At 37.7% G+C, this 18,304-nt stretch overlaps 1 protein-coding gene across 1 annotated transcript in view; it reads right to left on the bottom strand.

Moving 5' to 3' along the window:
• Window positions 1–15,327, bottom strand: part of LOC145276900 (CUE domain-containing protein 2-B-like) — a 53,188-nt gene extending 37,861 nt beyond the window's left edge. The window contains exons 1-2 of the mRNA XM_080128346.1: window positions 15,167–15,327; window positions 8,046–8,132 (exon numbers count right to left, since the gene is read on the bottom strand). Of these exons, the coding sequence (XP_079984472.1) occupies window positions 8,046–8,122 (77 nt within the window). The 5' untranslated portion in view covers window positions 8,123–8,132; window positions 15,167–15,327. The remainder of the gene's footprint in view (window positions 1–8,045; window positions 8,133–15,166) is intronic.
• Window positions 15,328–18,304: the final 2,977 nt, after the last annotated feature.

Genomic DNA, 18,304 nt, shown 5'->3' with positions numbered 1-18,304 from the left:
TCGTTAAGTAAACAAACCCAACTTTTACCAAGTGAATGGTTTCCGTAATGTAAATACACTTCTTTGTTGTCCATCATACTCAAAAATGACAGTCCTTATTCTCTCACCAAGGAGTCGTACAGCTGTAAAGTCTGTCATAAGCAGAATGGTTACTGGTCTCAAGGTAGAACTAAAGATCAATTTAAATGACACTGATGATTGATGATTTCCATAAGAGAAAGAATCCAGAGAATGGCAAAACAACCAGTGCTCTTTCACAGCTGTAGAGGGAAGCTTTGAAAGTAGAATTAATCAAAAGACTACCTATCTTGTGCTGCCAAGCGTGTTGATATTTTATGTTATAGATGGCTGTTAAACTTGACAATTGGGTTCACCCGCTTTTGTGTATCAGGTGACTGGATGAGTGCTACTGGTGAAACATAACACATTGATACCTAGTTACAAATATATTGCGCACATGTAAGTCATAAATAAGATTCATTATAGACAAGAGGTCAGCAAAGATCAAGCAGGTGACTTTTTGGGGAAATGGGCTCTACCATGAGAATGATAAACTATGGAGAAATTGTCAAATGATTTCATGAGAGCGTAACAGCTGCAATCGGAATGGGAGCTTTGGACGAACAAGATGGATGTTAAAATGCCCAAAATAGATTTTTTTTTTTTTTTTTTTACACAGGAATCACCACATTATCAAGGCCAAGAGGCCACTCAAGGATAAGGGTTAAAGAGTGTACAGTAGAAATTGGACAATATAGTAATCATTAGTAATGAAAATTCGGTAAATTTGATAACTTATATGGAACGGCTCATCAAGAACTTATTTACGTTAGACTTGAACACAACCATATTGTAGTCAGCCGAAAAGCAGGAAAACGGAAGACAATTCCACAGGCGTGCAGTTCTAAGAAAGAAGCTTTGTTCATGGAATCTACGTTTAGGTTTAGGCACAGATAAAGAGTGGGGGGAATTATTGATAGTGTTTTCAGCTAGACGAGTGTTTCTTGTGAAAGTTTGGCGAGGGGGGACCATAGACTTAAGCTCAGTCGAACACTTTCCATGAAAGTAACGATACATTAGAGACAAACTCGCAACATCTCTTCTGTGAGATAGAGGTTACAGGGAAGAGAAAAGGATATCTCCTACGAGGCTACGAAGTCTATTTTGAACTCTATCAAGGCAGGACAAGTCCTTTCTAGCAGCTCCTGTCCAGATGTGGCAACAGTATTCCATCCTTGGACGTACTTGGCTCTTATATAAATAGAGAATTGCATCAGCAGTGAGATATCTACTGGATCGATAGAAATATCCCACCATTTTTCCAGCGGCCTTGGCAATAGATTTGATGTACGTGTTCCATTTTGAAAATAATTAATGCCATTAGCTGACACATGCATAAGTATCAGATATAATAAAGTTCAACAATATTTCATGTTTTTTATGAAAGAAAATTCTGACAAATTGAGTAAAATTAAATGATTGTTACACTTTTGTAGTTGCACAGATGTTACAATGTTCAACATGAATTTATTTTCTTTGTTTCAGATGACTTAATTCGCTGATAATTTATTTGGATAACAATAATTCTTTGAATGTTAATGCTAATACACAAAATTATTAGAATGATAAGTAAAATAATAGTTAATATTTTGTTAGTAGTGAGGTATTTGTCTAATGTCCAGTTGCAATCAACAATGAAAGCAATATAGTTTATTTTTCATATATATATACATATGCATACACACACACTTTTTATTACTATTTCATGTGTATACTCTTATAATATAAAAATAATATAACATGGATCATATTTTTCAGTATTTATTCCAACAGTGTTTAATACGGAAATAGAACTTAGTAATAGTTTTAAAATTTCTTAAGGCAAGTAAGATACACAGAAACTTTTGTTTCATTTCAGGATGAAATCATCCAGTTAATTAGCCTGATGACTTTTTCTGAGAGTGAAACAAACGTCTATGTGTAGTTTACTTGCCATAAGTATATTTTCATACAACTGTACATAAGAAATTATAATATAAATAATTTTCAGGTGGATTCTTCTATGAATCAAATTTCAATTGCAAGTGACAAGCTCAATATTTAGCAATTAAATAGAGTTTATAATTGTATTTCAAGATTTTTATCATCTTACAATTTACTCTCAAAACAACCCAGATTTATTATTGTTTCTAGAGAAATGTATAAATAATCCTGGTAGTTTACCATAAAATGTTTTTCTTCTCCAGAATCATTAGTTTAAAGTAAACAGAAAAAAAGTGAGGAAACAATCGAATTAAATCTATGTTCGATAGTCAATAAAAAAATAAATAAAATATTTATAAATGTGAAGAATGTTCAAAGGATAAAAAAAATGTAATTTATAAAAAACAAAAATGTAAAGAAAAAATCTCCCGAAGCATATCACTATAGAGAAACCAACTTTCATCCCGGTGCCAATTTCAAAAATGGATGTAGAGATGAAAGTTTATTTCTCCAGTGATATGTGTCTCTGGACAGTTCTAGTTTAAAAATGCAAGTTAAAAAAGAAAAGTTGAAAGTTGGTGCTCTAGCAGATTTGTTATGATTCTCCAAGAAAGCGATGACATTCTATTTCTAACCAATATCACTTATATCTGCATGATTGTAATATAAAATAATAACAGATACTTAATTTACCTCCTTTCAAGGTCAAGTGTAGGTTTGATGAAAAGTGTTTCTGTGGAATGAACTGGATTTGAACTTGGCACACCCAGATTTTCAGTCAGTACCATTAACCACAAAGCCATCGTCACCAACAGTGTTACAAGGATATATATTTTACTAGATTTCTTCCCGGGGATAATGAGAAGAACTCCCTTTATAACATAATTAAAACAACAAATAAAGGTCAATCAGAAAAAAAAAATTTTTTTAACACATTCAAATGAAAACCAGATGTTTACATTGATACAAATCTAAGTATGTAGAATGTTAAAAATATAGGGAGAAAAGAATTTTTTGAGTTATATGCACTTCCATACATACATGTAGCCTCCCATACTTGTTGCTAGTTAAAATGTTCACCTTCTCATCTATGATCAGTGCTATCTCTCCTCATGGTATCTTTGAAAAACTATACATTATAAGTCAACTTGGTTCTTGTGAACAAAATTGGGCACAAGGAAACTTTGGAAGCAACCAAATGGTGAGAAAGGGGTGCCAATCAGATTTCTCCAGCCAACAATATGCAGTACGATGGATACCCACCATGCAGCACTCCTACAATCCCCTTACTATAAAAGTGAGTTTTTGCTAGCATAATGTGAGAAATATATTTACGTTTTCAAACTTAACTTCTGCAGTTAAATGGGCTGGTAAACAGCAAAACAAAATAAAATAAATACAATAAGCAAAAGTTCAGCTAGAATTCGTCACTGTCAACTTTCTCTCTCAACTTTCAGCACGTGTTCTGCCAACCACCTCTGCCAACAGGCATTTTACTAGAAAACTGATCCTATTCCATTTGCATACGTGTGCAGTGGAAGATGAGATGTTGTGAGATTCCACGGGACTACACGTTATAAATCCATGGCTGCCATCTTTAATTTCCCTCTCTCTCAGATCCCATCCGAAGGTAAGTTGTATAACCGCACAATACACACACACACGGGCGCTTTCTTCTTTGTTATTACATTCAACTCTACACTCCTCCCTGGTCTCCAGACCAAACATGTGGCATGGTGATTGTTTGTTGCGGGCACTCCTACGAAGGGGGATTAGCTGGACTACTTCATCTTCATTAGAGCTCTCAGAAGAGGCATCGGAACCATTGGCATCAGCATTAGGGCGTACAGTCATACCATCAGGCTGGACTTCATCTTCATCGGAGCTCTCAGAAGGGTGCTGGAACTATCAACGTCAGCGTTGGGGTTCACAGTTGTACCATCACGGGGAATAGGTCGAATCCACAGGTCATTGTTAGATGATTCACCATTACTGCTACTCGCCAACTGGTTCGTATTTAGGGCAGGCCGGATATCCTTCACATGGTATGGGGTACCATCGACTAGCACGGCTTGCTCACTAATGATGCCAGTGATTTGCCCTCTTTGAAAGCTGTTGGTACATCGATTATTGAGAGGCTGCACCCAAACAGTGTCCCCTAACTCATATGGCCCTCGGGTTTCTTGCCGATCAGGCAGACAGGCGTCAATGTCCTTGATGTGCACTCAATAGCAATGGATCGCATTGGTGGGTGCACTTGCAGCAGTCATGCCATCCTTTGGTGTTGCATTATATCTACAGACCGCCACTGCGATTGTGCATTGTTTTCTTGCTGCGATCCTCTTCACGCTTCGATGGCACCACTCTACTATGCCGTTGCCACTCGGTACATATGCACATCTGTGTCTAAGCTGGATCTCCCACTTGTCTACGAAACGTCTGAATTCCCCACTGCAGAAGGTGTGTCATTGTCTGTGAGGATCTCTTCAGGTGGCCCCCTTTCATAAAATATGGGCTCCAATTCAAGGATGACACTGGAGGAATCCTGTCTTATTAACAGGCACCAGATTGCGAACCTTGTCGGTCCACAATCGATCAGGGTGAGGAAGTGCTGGCTGCCATAGTGGGTTATGTCCATACCCAGTCAGCTCCAAGTCGTGTCTACTCCCAGCTGACCTTTCCGCCATCCGGGGTCGATTGACTGGCATGTTTGGCATTCCTTGACTACCACTTTCACTACACTTTTGGACACTGACGGATTGGACAACTGCACAAAATAACATGCCTGTCTCACTCAGGGGTGACCACTGAGGTGGTGTATCTTCCTGATTTCATCCACCACCTCAATAGAGGCGGAACATAATGGTACTGGCTCGGCTTTCTTCTTCATGGTGTCATACCGTCTCTGTGCTCTGTGACACCCGAGTGAGGCTATCAGCAAGATTGCAATCTGAAGTGACCAGTACCGCATCCACAGACATACTCTATTACCAGCATTTTTACGGTCTCGAACCTCCGTCTGATCAGCATCTCGCTGGCTGCCTTAGTGTGCACCCTGGTCTTGCCTGTCAGTGTATCTGATATCCAGTGGTACATGCATAGCGAATCTGTGTGTATGCGTAATTTCCTAACTTTCCACTGGAGTGCCAGGTTGATACCTTTTATCACCGCAACAAGCTCTGCCAGGTTGATATGAGCAACATCATTTGCCGGTCACAACCAGCCCCATTCTTCTCCAACAGCACACCAATCGCCAGAGAGCTCGCATCCACCCACACATTCAGTTTGTCTCCCTGCACACACCAGTCTCCTTTGGCGGGGTCATCCTGCTTTACTCTTGCAATGCTCTCCTTCACCATGCAAACCAACAGATCGTCGGTTGTTTCATCATCCCAGCCTTTGGTGACTGCGCTTGCCCTCCTTTTTATGATGCCTGTTGCCATACGAGTCAATCCACACACTGGTAAGTGCCCCACAAGTTTTTCACACAGGGAGAATACTGCTCACCTCGTGAATTAACCCTTATCCCCGAGTAGTTCCTGGGCCTTAATAAGTGGTGACCTCCATGTAAAAAAAAAAAAAAAGAAGACATCGGGCACTTCAGGAACTACAGTTCCACGCCTCCATTTCAAAGTCCCTCACTCCTGTCGAACGTTCAGGCCCAAGACACGGACGCCATTCTCCAAACGTTCTGGGTCCTTGCATGTCAAACCAAACTCAGCCAGTTTAGACCTTACACATGATGATAACACAATGTCTTTGTTCACATATATGTCATCAAGGTACGTCAATGTCCCATTTTTTATTGTTTCTTCCTGTGATAACACAGCGTTAATGATGGTCTTCATTATTTGGGGTGCCACGTTTAGCCCGAAGCCTAGTCTGGTAAGGCAGTACCTCCTGCCAGCAAACACCACCGTCTGAAATGGCCACATTGTTTCACTGATTCGGACCTGCAGGTATGCTTTTCTTACATCCAGCAGGGACACATTGGAACCCTGCTGGCACCACTCTCGTAGCTTGCTGGCATAAACGTCAGCATCTGTCATGAACGCATCAACATGCGCATTCAGTTCACGGTAGTTCATCACTGGCCTCACCTTTGCTTTGTTGTGCTGAGTGACCGCCATCAGCGGAATCAGGCCTCTGGGAGGTCCAAGTTTCTCATAGGGGTAGGGAATTAACCAGCCATCCTTGATCCAATCAAAAAGTTCCTCTTCGTATGCAGGTCTCATTTGGTTGGGCACATGGTACTTTGTTACCTCATTTCGCAGTTTGGCTGGTTCCTGGTTTTCCGACCACATCCACGCGGCTGTCCAAGCCTTCTGCTGTTGGTCAAATTCGACAATAAAGTTTGGCTGATCAATCTTCAAAGCAGAGCACACTGGAATCTTCTTAAACTGTACCGCCCCCGTCTGCATTATGTGAGCACCACCTACGGCTCTGCTGGCATCATAGCCTAGAAGCAGGTCAAAGCTCAGCAGTTTCTCGAGTACTACCAGCACTTCGACGTTAGCCGAATTTCCAGTTCTAGTGTGAATGTTCACAGCACCCACCCCGCAACATGTCCGCATTGCTCCACTGAGAGTGGTTACTTTAGTAGTCTTCTTCTTCCAAGTGCAGCAGAGGTCCGCACTTACTATGGTGCGACAGGAGCCCGAGTCGAGGAGTGCTGAGTACAATGTCTCATTGATATAGACCTGAATGGTCGGAAGCGCCTCGTCTAATTTCTGTTTAGGGAAGAGGTCGACGTTGACACCCCGTTTCCTGAACAATCCCGAGCCATATGACCAGTCTCATTACATTGGTAGCAGCGAACAGCTGTCAGTCGCTGCCAGCAGTTCCTCGCAATGTGGCCTTGGCCATTGCACCTATAACACTATGCAGGCCGGGCCCCTGGGATGGTCTATCATCACTTGATGCGGGTTGTGCAGCAGCGACTACTGGTTCTCTCATCTCATAAGTATTCTTCATCATGTTCCTGGCCCGGTCTACCAGTTCATTAAGGGACAATGAAACTATGCTTGAGCTAGCCCGCAGGAGTTGCTTTGCTCCAGTTAGGAGCCCTGCCAAAAATTTGCATGCCAAGGCCTACTCAGGCAGCCCACCAAACAAGACCATCAACTTCGTCAGCTCGGCCAAATAAATGTTGACAGTTTCGTCAAGATGTAAGATTCTTGCCTCAAATTGCTCCCAAGCAGTGGTGGGGTCAATAGCGAATGCCTTGTATATTGCTGCCTTGATCCTTTATAATCCTGTTTTTCCTCAGGACTAAGCTGTTGCTATACTGCGAAAGCTCCGCTGAACAGACGTAGAGGAACCACGTGTTCAATGCTCTTCACACTAAACAACAGGCAATGCAGTTCCACCTTCTCCACCCAGTCAAGTACTGGGGTCGAGCTGTTGAATTCTGGTATTAATTTAAGGTCGAACTTGTCCCCCATTATGCTGAATTAGCTTGCAGTTAAATGTGTTGGTAAACAGCAAAACAAAATAAAATAAATACAATAAGCAAAAGTTCAGCTAGAATTCGTCACTGTCAACTTTCTCTCTCAACTTTCAGCACGTGTTCTGTCAACCACCTCTGCTGACAGGCATTTTATTAGAAAACTGACTCCATTCAATTTGCATACGTGTGCAGTGAAAGATGAGATCTCGTGAGATTCCACAAGACTACACGTTATAAATCCATGGCTGCCATCTTTAATTTCCCTCTCTCTCAGATCCCATCCGAAAGTAAGTTGTATGACCGCACGATACACGCAGGCGCTTTCTTCTTTGATTATTACTTTCAACTCTACAACCTCACAATTATTGTCATATACATCATATTTTTGATCATTGTACTCTCCAACTCTTATATGTGAAGATGTAAAACCACAAGGATCATGATCCAAAACAATATCCCAGAGAAAAAAAAAATGTTATAAAATAGTATAAAAACACAGTTCTTAAATTGAAAATTAAAATTCAATAACCATTAGTTGATAGAAAAATAAAACATGAATATTACAAGCGAAATGAGGACAGAGTGGAAAAAATGCATTCAAATAAAAACTTACAAATCCATTGTTTCTATGGAATGTAATTTAAGTACATCAAGAAGAGATGATTGAACAAGATCTTTTTTAGATTCCATTTTCCAATTTCTGTTGAAGATAAAAAATATGTACAATATAAGTAAATTATTTTTCATATAATTTCTGTTATAAAACATCCTACAACATAAATATAAAATTCAGAAAAGGTTTTAAAAAATAAAAGTTTTTTTTAAATCTACTTGAATTTTTTTAAAATGATGTAAATTCATATTTGAAAACTGATGTTCTATAAAGCTGGTATTGTTCAATGTAGAAAACTGTTGTTCAAGCCATTCATAGTGTAATTACATTTCATGCTCATTCTCCTCATAACGATGTAATCCATAGTTCATGCATTTGCACTACTTTTTATTTCTTGGATTGATATCTACCACTAAAAAACACTCGTCTAGCTGTAAACACTATCAATAATTTCCCCCACTCTTTATCTGTGCCTAAACCTAAACGTAGATTCGATGAACAAAGCTTCTTTCTTAGAACTGCACGCCTGTGGAATTGTCTTCCGTTTTCCTGCTTTCCGGCTGACTACAATATGGTTGTGTTCAAGTCTAAAGTAAATAAGTTCTTGATGAGCCGTTCCATATAAGTTATCAAATTTACCAAATTTTCATTACTAATGATTACTATATTGACCAATTTCTACTGTACACTCTTTAACCCTTATCCTTGAGTGGCCTCTGGGCCTTGATAATGTGGTGATGCCTTTGTAAAAAAAAAAAAAAAAAAAAAAAAATTGTTGGAATTTTTCTCTGTAAATAGATATTCAATGCAATGAATAAAAAAATAATTTTTAATTTGGTGAAATTTGGTGAGTTGAAAAGATTGGATCAGCGTAATGTTCTGTGCCTCAAACTAAACATGACTTTTTTTTTTTAAGTTGTGGTGTGAAACTGTTCTCCTCGGTTGAAAGTAATAACATTTTGAGTTTATATATCTTCTTTCCACAGCAGAAGATTAACAACATTATGAACAAAACTATTTTATTATGAAAATGTAATAACAGAAAAAGTAGGAACCCCTATTTCAACACTTATCTATATATATAAAAGGGAAAATTTGTGTGTGTGTTTGTATGTCTCGCAAAACCTTTCAACAGAGGCGACGGATTTTCGCCAGATCAGTCTCATCTTGAAGCCCAAACCTTGGGATGACAAATATCGAAAAATTGGCTAAAAACATTAATTCCTTCACCTTCAACTGCAGGTAGCAAAAAAAATCATTCCTTCATTTTCCTTTTCTACTACTACTACGACGATGACATCATGTTTGACCAAGAAAACGTTGACGTTAGTTTAACCACCTGTTGTTTTTTTTAAACGTTTAATTTCATCAATTCTCACTTCTCTGTCTCTTTGGCATCGGGGTAACGTGTCACTCTTTTTTCCACCTTAACCTTAAGGCTTCGGGTTCGAGCCCACCTCCCTACCAAAACATTTTTATTTTCTTTTACACCTCCCAACACCCAGGCAACGTTTTTTTTTTTTATTTAAACAGGGTTATTACTTCGCTTATTCTTTAGTTTATCCCCCCCCTCTTACACACACCTCCAAACAAACGGTCATCGTTCGCTGTTTTTTTTTTTTTTTTTTTTTTTTTTTTTATATTTTTAACAAGTTTAACATCGTTTTTTTTATAATATTTACACAGGGTTATTACTTCGCTTATTTACCTCCCCCCCCTTACACAAACACCCAGGCAACGCCAGGCACCCTCGCTAGTCTATAATATAAATCTCACCTGCTTATTTAAATGTATGTTTGTATGTCTGCCTAAAACTTTCGACAGAAGCGACAGATTTTCACGAGATTGGTATCGTTTTGAAACTCGATCCTTCGTACAACAAATATAAAAAAATTAGCTAAAAACATTCATTCTTTCACCCACAACTGGGCACTTTCTACAGGGAGGGGTCGCTTTTTTCGCTATTTTCGAAAGTCATCCCCTCTTTTCAATTGACTAGCCTTAATTTAAACCTACATCACTTCTGGTTTGGCAATGGGTGCAACAGCAAAGATATTAGGGGTTTTTTTTTTCGCATTCTTTTCCTCCTTCGCGCTACGTTCGAGCCTGCCTGCCTACTACCACTTTTATTTATTTTTTTTTTTTGCTCAACACACACCTCCAAATACCTGGGCAATGGCAAGCACCCAGGCTAGTTTTATATAACACGATGAATTTATAGCAAACATTGATCATTATGAACAATCCCCCAAAAATTGGAAAAATACTAGGAGAAATTAGGATTAAAGGAAGGATTGACACACCATAAATACAAAACTGATGAAAACTGAAATAATTTTTAAAAAATGCTTAAATGTGGAAATTAACCCACAAAACCAGACAACAAAACATGCACTGATAAGTGAAATAAAATACTTCTTAAGTAAATCTAAAAAAATAGAAACATTAAATGAAACCATGAGAATCGAAACTACCCGAATAGATAAGAACAATCACAATCTGACCCTTCTCGTCCCACCCAAAATAAAAGTAGCATCAGCATTGATTGGTATCACAGTAAATGGTCATAACAGACTGTGGAAAAACAGAGTACTAGAACCCTGAGAAAGATTATCGACACTCAGGTTCTAGAGAAAATTAATGATAGATAGCTACTGAAAGAAAGGGACAGTGTTGAAAATCTGTGAGCAATTTTGTTATTTAAACTCCATGGAACATCACTTGTTGTTGCCAGTGAGCAATCACTGATAATTCTTAAGAACTAATGATTAAATAATAATGTGATAATGCAAAACGTGATAAACCAATGAAAACATGTGGCAGTGATGGTAGGAGGAAAACGAAGTGGGTTAAAAGCATGCAGTACAACGATTCTTGTAAAATCATGTGGCGTCGTCACTGGTTTTGAATATTGTGAAGAAGCAGACAGACATTTAATATAAATTGGATATAAATATTAAGTTTTAACTAAATAAGAAAATGAATAATATATATGGACATGAATGCATATAAAGATAGAAATAGTGAAACATTAGGGCCATCCAATAGCAAATGCTACCTAAAACAAATAGGCTTTTATAAATGAAAAATGGAGAAAAACTCCTAGAAAACAGTAAAAATCTACAGAAACAGAGACAACATCAGTCAAAAATGTGCATTTATGCAAACATGTGTTTTTATTAATGACTAAACATAACTCATATTCTTATTTCTTGTATAAAAATGTTTTCTTCTAAAATTATTTTTCTTAATTTTTCATTTACAAAACAAAACTGTTTATGTTGCTACCTAGTGACCCTTTTATTCTTTCAAGTTCAACTTTATTTCTATTTTTGTGCATACATGCCCATGTAGCCGTCATTTTATCCCTTCACTAAAACATGTTTTGTACCCAATTCATAGTAAATGTTGGTGTGGTTCTTGGTCAAAACTACAACAAACAACCGTCATCCAAAATGGCGTCTACAAAAGCCAGGGATCACACCACAATCATAAAAAATAAACTGAAGTGCAAGAGAAAGAGGAATTGAAAGAAGCAGCAAGAATAAATGTTTTTGTGAATGAATGTTTTTGTGAATGAAGCTAAAGCAAAATGCAACGTTGTGGTAAGAATGCAAAAATTAGTTGCTCTCCTTCGAAATGTTTCTTGCTAGGAACAAAGAAATGCAAACTAAGTTTAGAGAAGAAAAGCCCAGACAATTTCAAATCTTGAATAAAGGCATGTTGTACCTGGAACTACAGAGGAAACAAAGTTTATTAGGAAAGGAAATAAAATTTATTATGCAGAGTTTATGGTCATTGTAATAACGATTAAACGATAAGGTTTGTTTTACAATACACATTGGTATGAAAAGTTTGTCAAAAAAACCCCCCAAATATATAAGAAATAAATATCATCAAAGGCAAGATAAATTACTCTTCCACCTACCTGAATATAGTTTTAATGTTTTTACGTAAATTAAAATGTTTATTTGGTCAAAAAAAAAAAAAAAAAAAGTGTCGGGCGTTATGTGAGAACAAGAAAAATGGCTGTGAATTGACACTTAAATATTTGAAGTTTTAATAATGACTTATACTCAAAACGATCGAATGGAAAGTATAGGCGAGGCAAATGAGAGGAATCACTTCCTACAGGGTAGTGGTGTGGTGTGTGGTGTGGTGTGAGAGTTGTTTAATTTTCGATTTTTGAGAGATTATCGCGGCTCCAAATGGCTATAAAAAAAAAAAACTTCTTTTTTTCCGTTCTAACTCGGACTTAGCACTATTTTTGTTTCAAAGTAAAACTCTTAAGTTAAAACACACACGCACAACTTTCGGGGAAGTAAGAGTAATTTACCTTACCTTTGGTAATATTTATTTGTATATTTATTTATTTCACGTCTGCTTGTTTTATTGGCTATTATAAAAAAAATGTCCAATAAGCTAAATAAATGATGAAATAAGTATTACTTGAATGCATTCATTATATCTCAATTTCACATTTGGTAAAATAAAAATTAAATATAAAAAATTATCGCACAACGATTACAAAAATTGAAAGCGTTTAGTTTTTTCTCGCAATAATCTCATTTTAAACAGACTTATAATTTTTATCAACATTATTTTTAGTATCCCGCTCAAGTTCAAAATTAAATGGAAAATATCTGAAACCGTCTATTTTCTTAAAATGGCTTAAAACTGTAGAAACATTCAACATTATCATCGATAACTGATCAATGACTGATCACGAATGAAAGATAGCACTTTTTTATTTTCTTTATCGATCAATAGCGAAAATGATCGATGACTAGAGAATAACGACAAATATTATCATTGGGGGGGGGCAATAAAGATACAGAAATTTGCTTATTTTATTTAACTTTTTTATATTTTTGATGCGAAAAAATAACATTTACTGCTTGATACTAAATGGCAAGGTTACATTAATAACAGAATTTATTTATTAATGAAGTATCTAATTTATTTCAAATAAATTAATGACATTTTAAAGCTATTTACATCTAAAATGTGTGCATTTCAGATGTAATATCATACGAAATAAGGAAAAGAAAGAACATAAAATATTAAGGTATTTATGCACTTTTCTTACCGTGCTGAATACTGTTATTATTTAGATAGCCACTCTTAACACGGGGAGGGGAGGGTGTTTTCTAACTATTCTCTACTTTCACTTAAAAAAAAAAAAAAAAAAAAAAGATATCGTAAAACTTTAATTTAACTTTAAAATACTATTTTAAAAAATAGCGCGGAAATAAAAGTGCACAAGAAGCACCAAGATTAACAGGAATATTCACAACGAATTAATGAAATTAAAACTAGAATAATTTGGTACTTCCGCAGTTTACAAATCGTGAAATATTTTTAGTTAGGATTTTCTAGTATCTTTCGTTTATTAACTAGTTAAGTACAGAATAGTTAATAAAAGCCGCCTCCTCTCATGTTAAGAATGCGCTTCTAAATAACATTATTTTAGTCCGGTTCGTATACTGCAAAAGTATCAATAATTTAAAAAGAATATGATCGTTAACCTGCAACCTTTATTCGTCGTGGTGCTAGTGCAGAGAGTGATCCATCCGCGCTATTTTTTTTAAATCGTATTTCCAAGTTTAATTAAAGTTTTATGATATGTTTTTTTTTTATTCTTTTTATTCAATTGTAAGGTTGAAGTATACAATAGGCACAAAACAGCCTCCCCTCCCCATGTTAAGAATGTTTTTTTTAAATAATAACGTTATTATTTACGTCCGGATCGGCGGACACTCTCTGCGCTAGTACCATTAAGGTAAATATTCCACTTAACCAAATATAAGAGTTAATGACTCTTATATTTGGTTAAGTGGAATATTTAGAGTCATGAATGTTGTTTAACGAAATTCAACGAATTTGTAAATTATTCATTTTCCATTGCAGTAAAATTAACAGTATTTCCCAAGGGGCATTTTACGTTTGTGTTTGCAAAGAAATATTGAAAACCGAAAATTTAAATAAAACGTTAGCGTATTTAATTAAATTTACATAAAACGTTAGCGTAGATATGCAGTGCAAGTGCATCCAAGATGCACTGCATTAGTTTTATTAATTCAATAATTGTGATAAAAAAATTGATGCTAATGCACTTACTGATCCGCGTTATTTTTAAATCGTATTTCCAAGTTTAATTAGTTTTATTATGTTTTTTTTATTTTATTCAATTGTCAGGTTAAAGTACAGAATAGGTACAAAACACCTTGCCCTCCCCATGTTAAGAATGGCTTTTTAAATAATAACGTTCTTATTTCAGCACGAATTAATAAGTACACAGAGTACCAAAAAATTAGCTTGAAGTTAGGAAAAAATTGAAACATTTAAATATTTACTTGGAGTAAAGACCGTGAACTTCAGAAATTTATTTATTTTTTTGAACGAATAAAATTTTACCGCAATTTCTGTTTGTATATTTATAATATTTTTTTTTTTAAGCTACCAAACCGATAATTTCCTCGATTTCCGATTTGTTTCCGTAAATCGCAATCGGAAACATTTGGGTCTGTATGAGTGCACATTTTTTTTTTTGTTTTGTTTTAAATTGAATATGTAATGATGCATGAAAAAACATATTTTTACTCTGCTTCTTGTAAATTAGTTTTATTTGCGATCGAATTTTTTAAGTAAACAAACATTCTAGAACATTTCTTAATGGAGAAAAAAATCTAAGGTAAAAAAAAAAATCAATGTTTAAGTGTAGCAAATGTGGGATTTTCAATTCTGAAATCTCTGATTAAAAAGTTTTTTTTGTTTTTTTTTATGAGGGTTATTAATATTATCTATTTTTCAAAAGCATTTTCGAATAAACCACCAGTTGTATACGACATTTTTTAAAGAATTGGCAGATTGTATTATTTGGCTATGAAATAGTTAAAGAAAATGGAATAAAAATCAAATGAAAACAGTTTTAATATGATCTTATAAAAAACAACAAGTTTCGGTTTAACAAATAAAAAAAAAAAAAGATCAAGCTTTAAAATAGAGGCAGCTGAACTAAAAGTGGGAGGTCAGTTATTATAAACATTAAACAAGCATTTTTTGGCATTGCATTTCTTTTAGTCATGGCAATTAGAAAAAAATCAATGCAAATACTTCACCTATTTGTAGTGCTTCTAAGGGAATACAAAACTTGATCTTGTAATATATTCTTAAATTAAATATAAGAGCTTAGCAATAAAAATTCGAATTTAAACAATGAATACTGTTCATAGGTGTTAATGTTGGGGAATTGAAAACATCCGCATGCGCACAACTGAGTATTCATAAAGGGAGGTAATTTTTCAAAGTAAATACTTTTGATTATCTCCCGTTTTCTCAATGCCTGGAATCAACCTCTTTTAATTACAGATGTCTTAATGCATTTTTCAAAATTAAAACAGTAAAAACATTTTTTTATTATTCGTTATTATTAGGTGTTGAAACTCAGTCTGTTGAAATGAGGATAAAAAGTGTTGAAACTCAGTCTGTTGAAATGAGTATAAAAAGTGTTGAAACTCAGTCTGTTGAAATGAGTATAATATTATGGGATGAAAGTTTTCATATTATGGGCTGCAGATTATAAACAAAATTTTAATGTCATACCTAAATTATTTATTATCTTATTCTATCCTAACAACATTTTAACCATATTTTCTTCCTCCTTTAAATCTAATTGATAGATTCTAATTTAATTTTTTACACCCCATGTGAATTCGTTTCGCAACTACGGCAGTTGATTAACACACACGTCGAACTTCTAATCACACTGATGCAGTTGATACACACTGTCGTCGATCTTCTGAACATACTCCTTTTATTGTCCAAGCGTTCGTCACCAGCCAATCGGCGGCCAGGAAAACAGTCACGTGAGGCCTGACGTCATCGCTCAATAATCTTACAAAAACCACAGCCGCCATTTTTATCCTGTGATCCTCTCAGCAGGTAAGACAGCACACGCAGACACGTGGTCGCTTTTTTCCTTCATTCTGTTCGACTTTACCCCCCCCCCCCCGCCTGGTGTCAAGATCACACATGTGGCATTGCGGCCACGGTCGTTTGTTACGGGCACTCCTACGGAGGGGGATTAGCTGGACTTCTTCATCTTCATCAGAACTACTTGGGTCAGTGTCCACAGTCCTACTATCCGGCTGCGCTCCATCTTCATCCGAGCTCTCAGAAGAGGTAACAGACCTGTTGTCATTAACGTTGCCAGCAGTCCTTCCATCAAGCTGGGCTCCATCGTCATTGGGGCACTCAGAAGTGGCGCTGGAACTATCGCCATCTGTGCTGAGGTTCTCAGCCATGTCATCACGGCAATGGGGCATAGGTCAGATCCACATTTCATCATTGGATGATTCATCACTTTCGCTGTTCGCCATTTGGTTTGTATCAAGGGCGGGCCGGACATCCCTCACATGCCGTGGAGTACCATCAACCATCACAGTCTGCTCACTAATTATGCTGGTGATCCGTCCTCTTCTGAAACTGGTCGTACATCGGTTATTGGGAGGCCTTACCCAGACGGTTTCCCCTAACTTGTACCGTCCTTGCGTCCTCTTCTGATTAGGCAGGCAGGTATCAATGCCCTTAACATGCACTCGATAGCAATGTATCACATTAGCAGGTGCACTTTCAGCAGTCGCGTCATCCTTTGGTGTTGTATTGTACCTATATACTGCCTCTGCAATCGTACATTGCTTCCTCGCTGCTATCCTCTTCACACTTCGGTGACACCGCTCCGCTATACCATTGCCACTCGGTACATACGTGCACCTAAGCCGGATCCCCCACTCGTCTACGAAACGCCTGAATTCTCCGCTGCAAAAGGCTGTGTCGTTGTCAGTGAGAATCTCTTCAGGTGGCCACCGCTCGTAAAATATGAACTCTAATTAACGAATGACACTAGCCGAGTCCTGTCTTGTTAATAGTCGCCAGATTGCAAACCTCGTTGGTCCGCAATCAATCAGTGTGAGGAAGTGCTGACCACCATAATGGGTTATGTCCTTGCCCAGTCGACTCCAATTCTCGTCGACTTCCAGCCGACCTTTCTGCCATTTGGTGGGAGCAGGGTCGATTGACTGGCATATTTGGCATTCCTTGACCACTGCTTCTACTTTGCTTTTGGACACTGACAGGTTGGTTAAGTGTACGAAATAATATGTCCGTCTCACTCCGGGGTGTCCACTGTCATGGTGTACCTTCTTGATTTTATCCGTCTCCTCAACAGAGGCAGCACATAAAGACCCTAGTTCGGCTTCTTTCTTCATTGTGTCGAACCATCTCTGAGGCACACAGGTAAGTCTATCAGCAAGATTGCAGGTTGAAGTGACAAGCACGGCATTCACCGATAGGTCGTACTCTTCCACCAACTTCCTTATTGTCTTCGTCTGATTAGCATTTCGGTAGCCGCCTTGGTGCGCACTCTCGTTTTGCCTGTTAGTGTGTCAACTATCCAGTGGTATATGCACAGCGAATCTGTGCTTATGCATAATTCTTTGACTTTCCACTGGAGTGCCAAGTTTATTCCTTTTATTACCGCATCCAACTCTGCCAGGTTGATGTGAGCAGCATCATCCATTGGTCGCAACCAGCAGGCGTCCTCAATCACAGACCCATTCATCTCCAATAGCGCCCCAATCGTGAGCGAGGGAGCTCGCATCCACCCACACATTTAGCCTGTCTCCCTGGACGCACCAATCTCCTTTAGCGGGGTCCTCCTGCTTGACTCTTGTGATGGTCTCCTTCACCATGCGCAGCAACAGATTGTCCACCGTTTCGTCATCCCAGCGTTTGGTAACTGCACTCGCCCTCCTCTTCATGATGGCTGTCGCGGCCCGAGTCCATCCACCTACTGGTAAGTGTCCCACCAGTTTTCCACACAGGGAAAACATAGCACGCCTCGTGAGGACATGGGGCACTTCAGGAACTGCAGTTCCGCGCCCCCACTTCAAAGTCCCTCGCTCCTGTTGAACGCTCAACCCGAAGACACGAGCTCCATCCTCCAAGCGTTCTGGATCCTCACACATCAGTCCAAGTTCGGCTAGCTTGGCCCTCACACGTGATGACGGCACAATGTCTTCATTCATGTATATGTCGTCAAGGTATGCTGATGTCCTCTCTTTTACGGTCTTATCCTGTGACAATACAGCATTGACGATTATCTTCATTATTTGGGGCGCAATGTTTAGCCCAAAGCCCAGTCTTGTGAGGCAATACCTCCTACCGGCAAACACTACCGTCTGAAATGGCCACATTGT

This window comes from Euprymna scolopes, chromosome 5 (genome assembly GCF_053919585.1).
Source record: "Euprymna scolopes isolate OS-2025 chromosome 5, ASM5391958v1, whole genome shotgun sequence".
Taxonomy (NCBI): domain Eukaryota; kingdom Metazoa; phylum Mollusca; class Cephalopoda; order Sepiida; family Sepiolidae; genus Euprymna; species Euprymna scolopes.
This window is presented reverse-complemented; position numbering and strand designations above follow the sequence as displayed.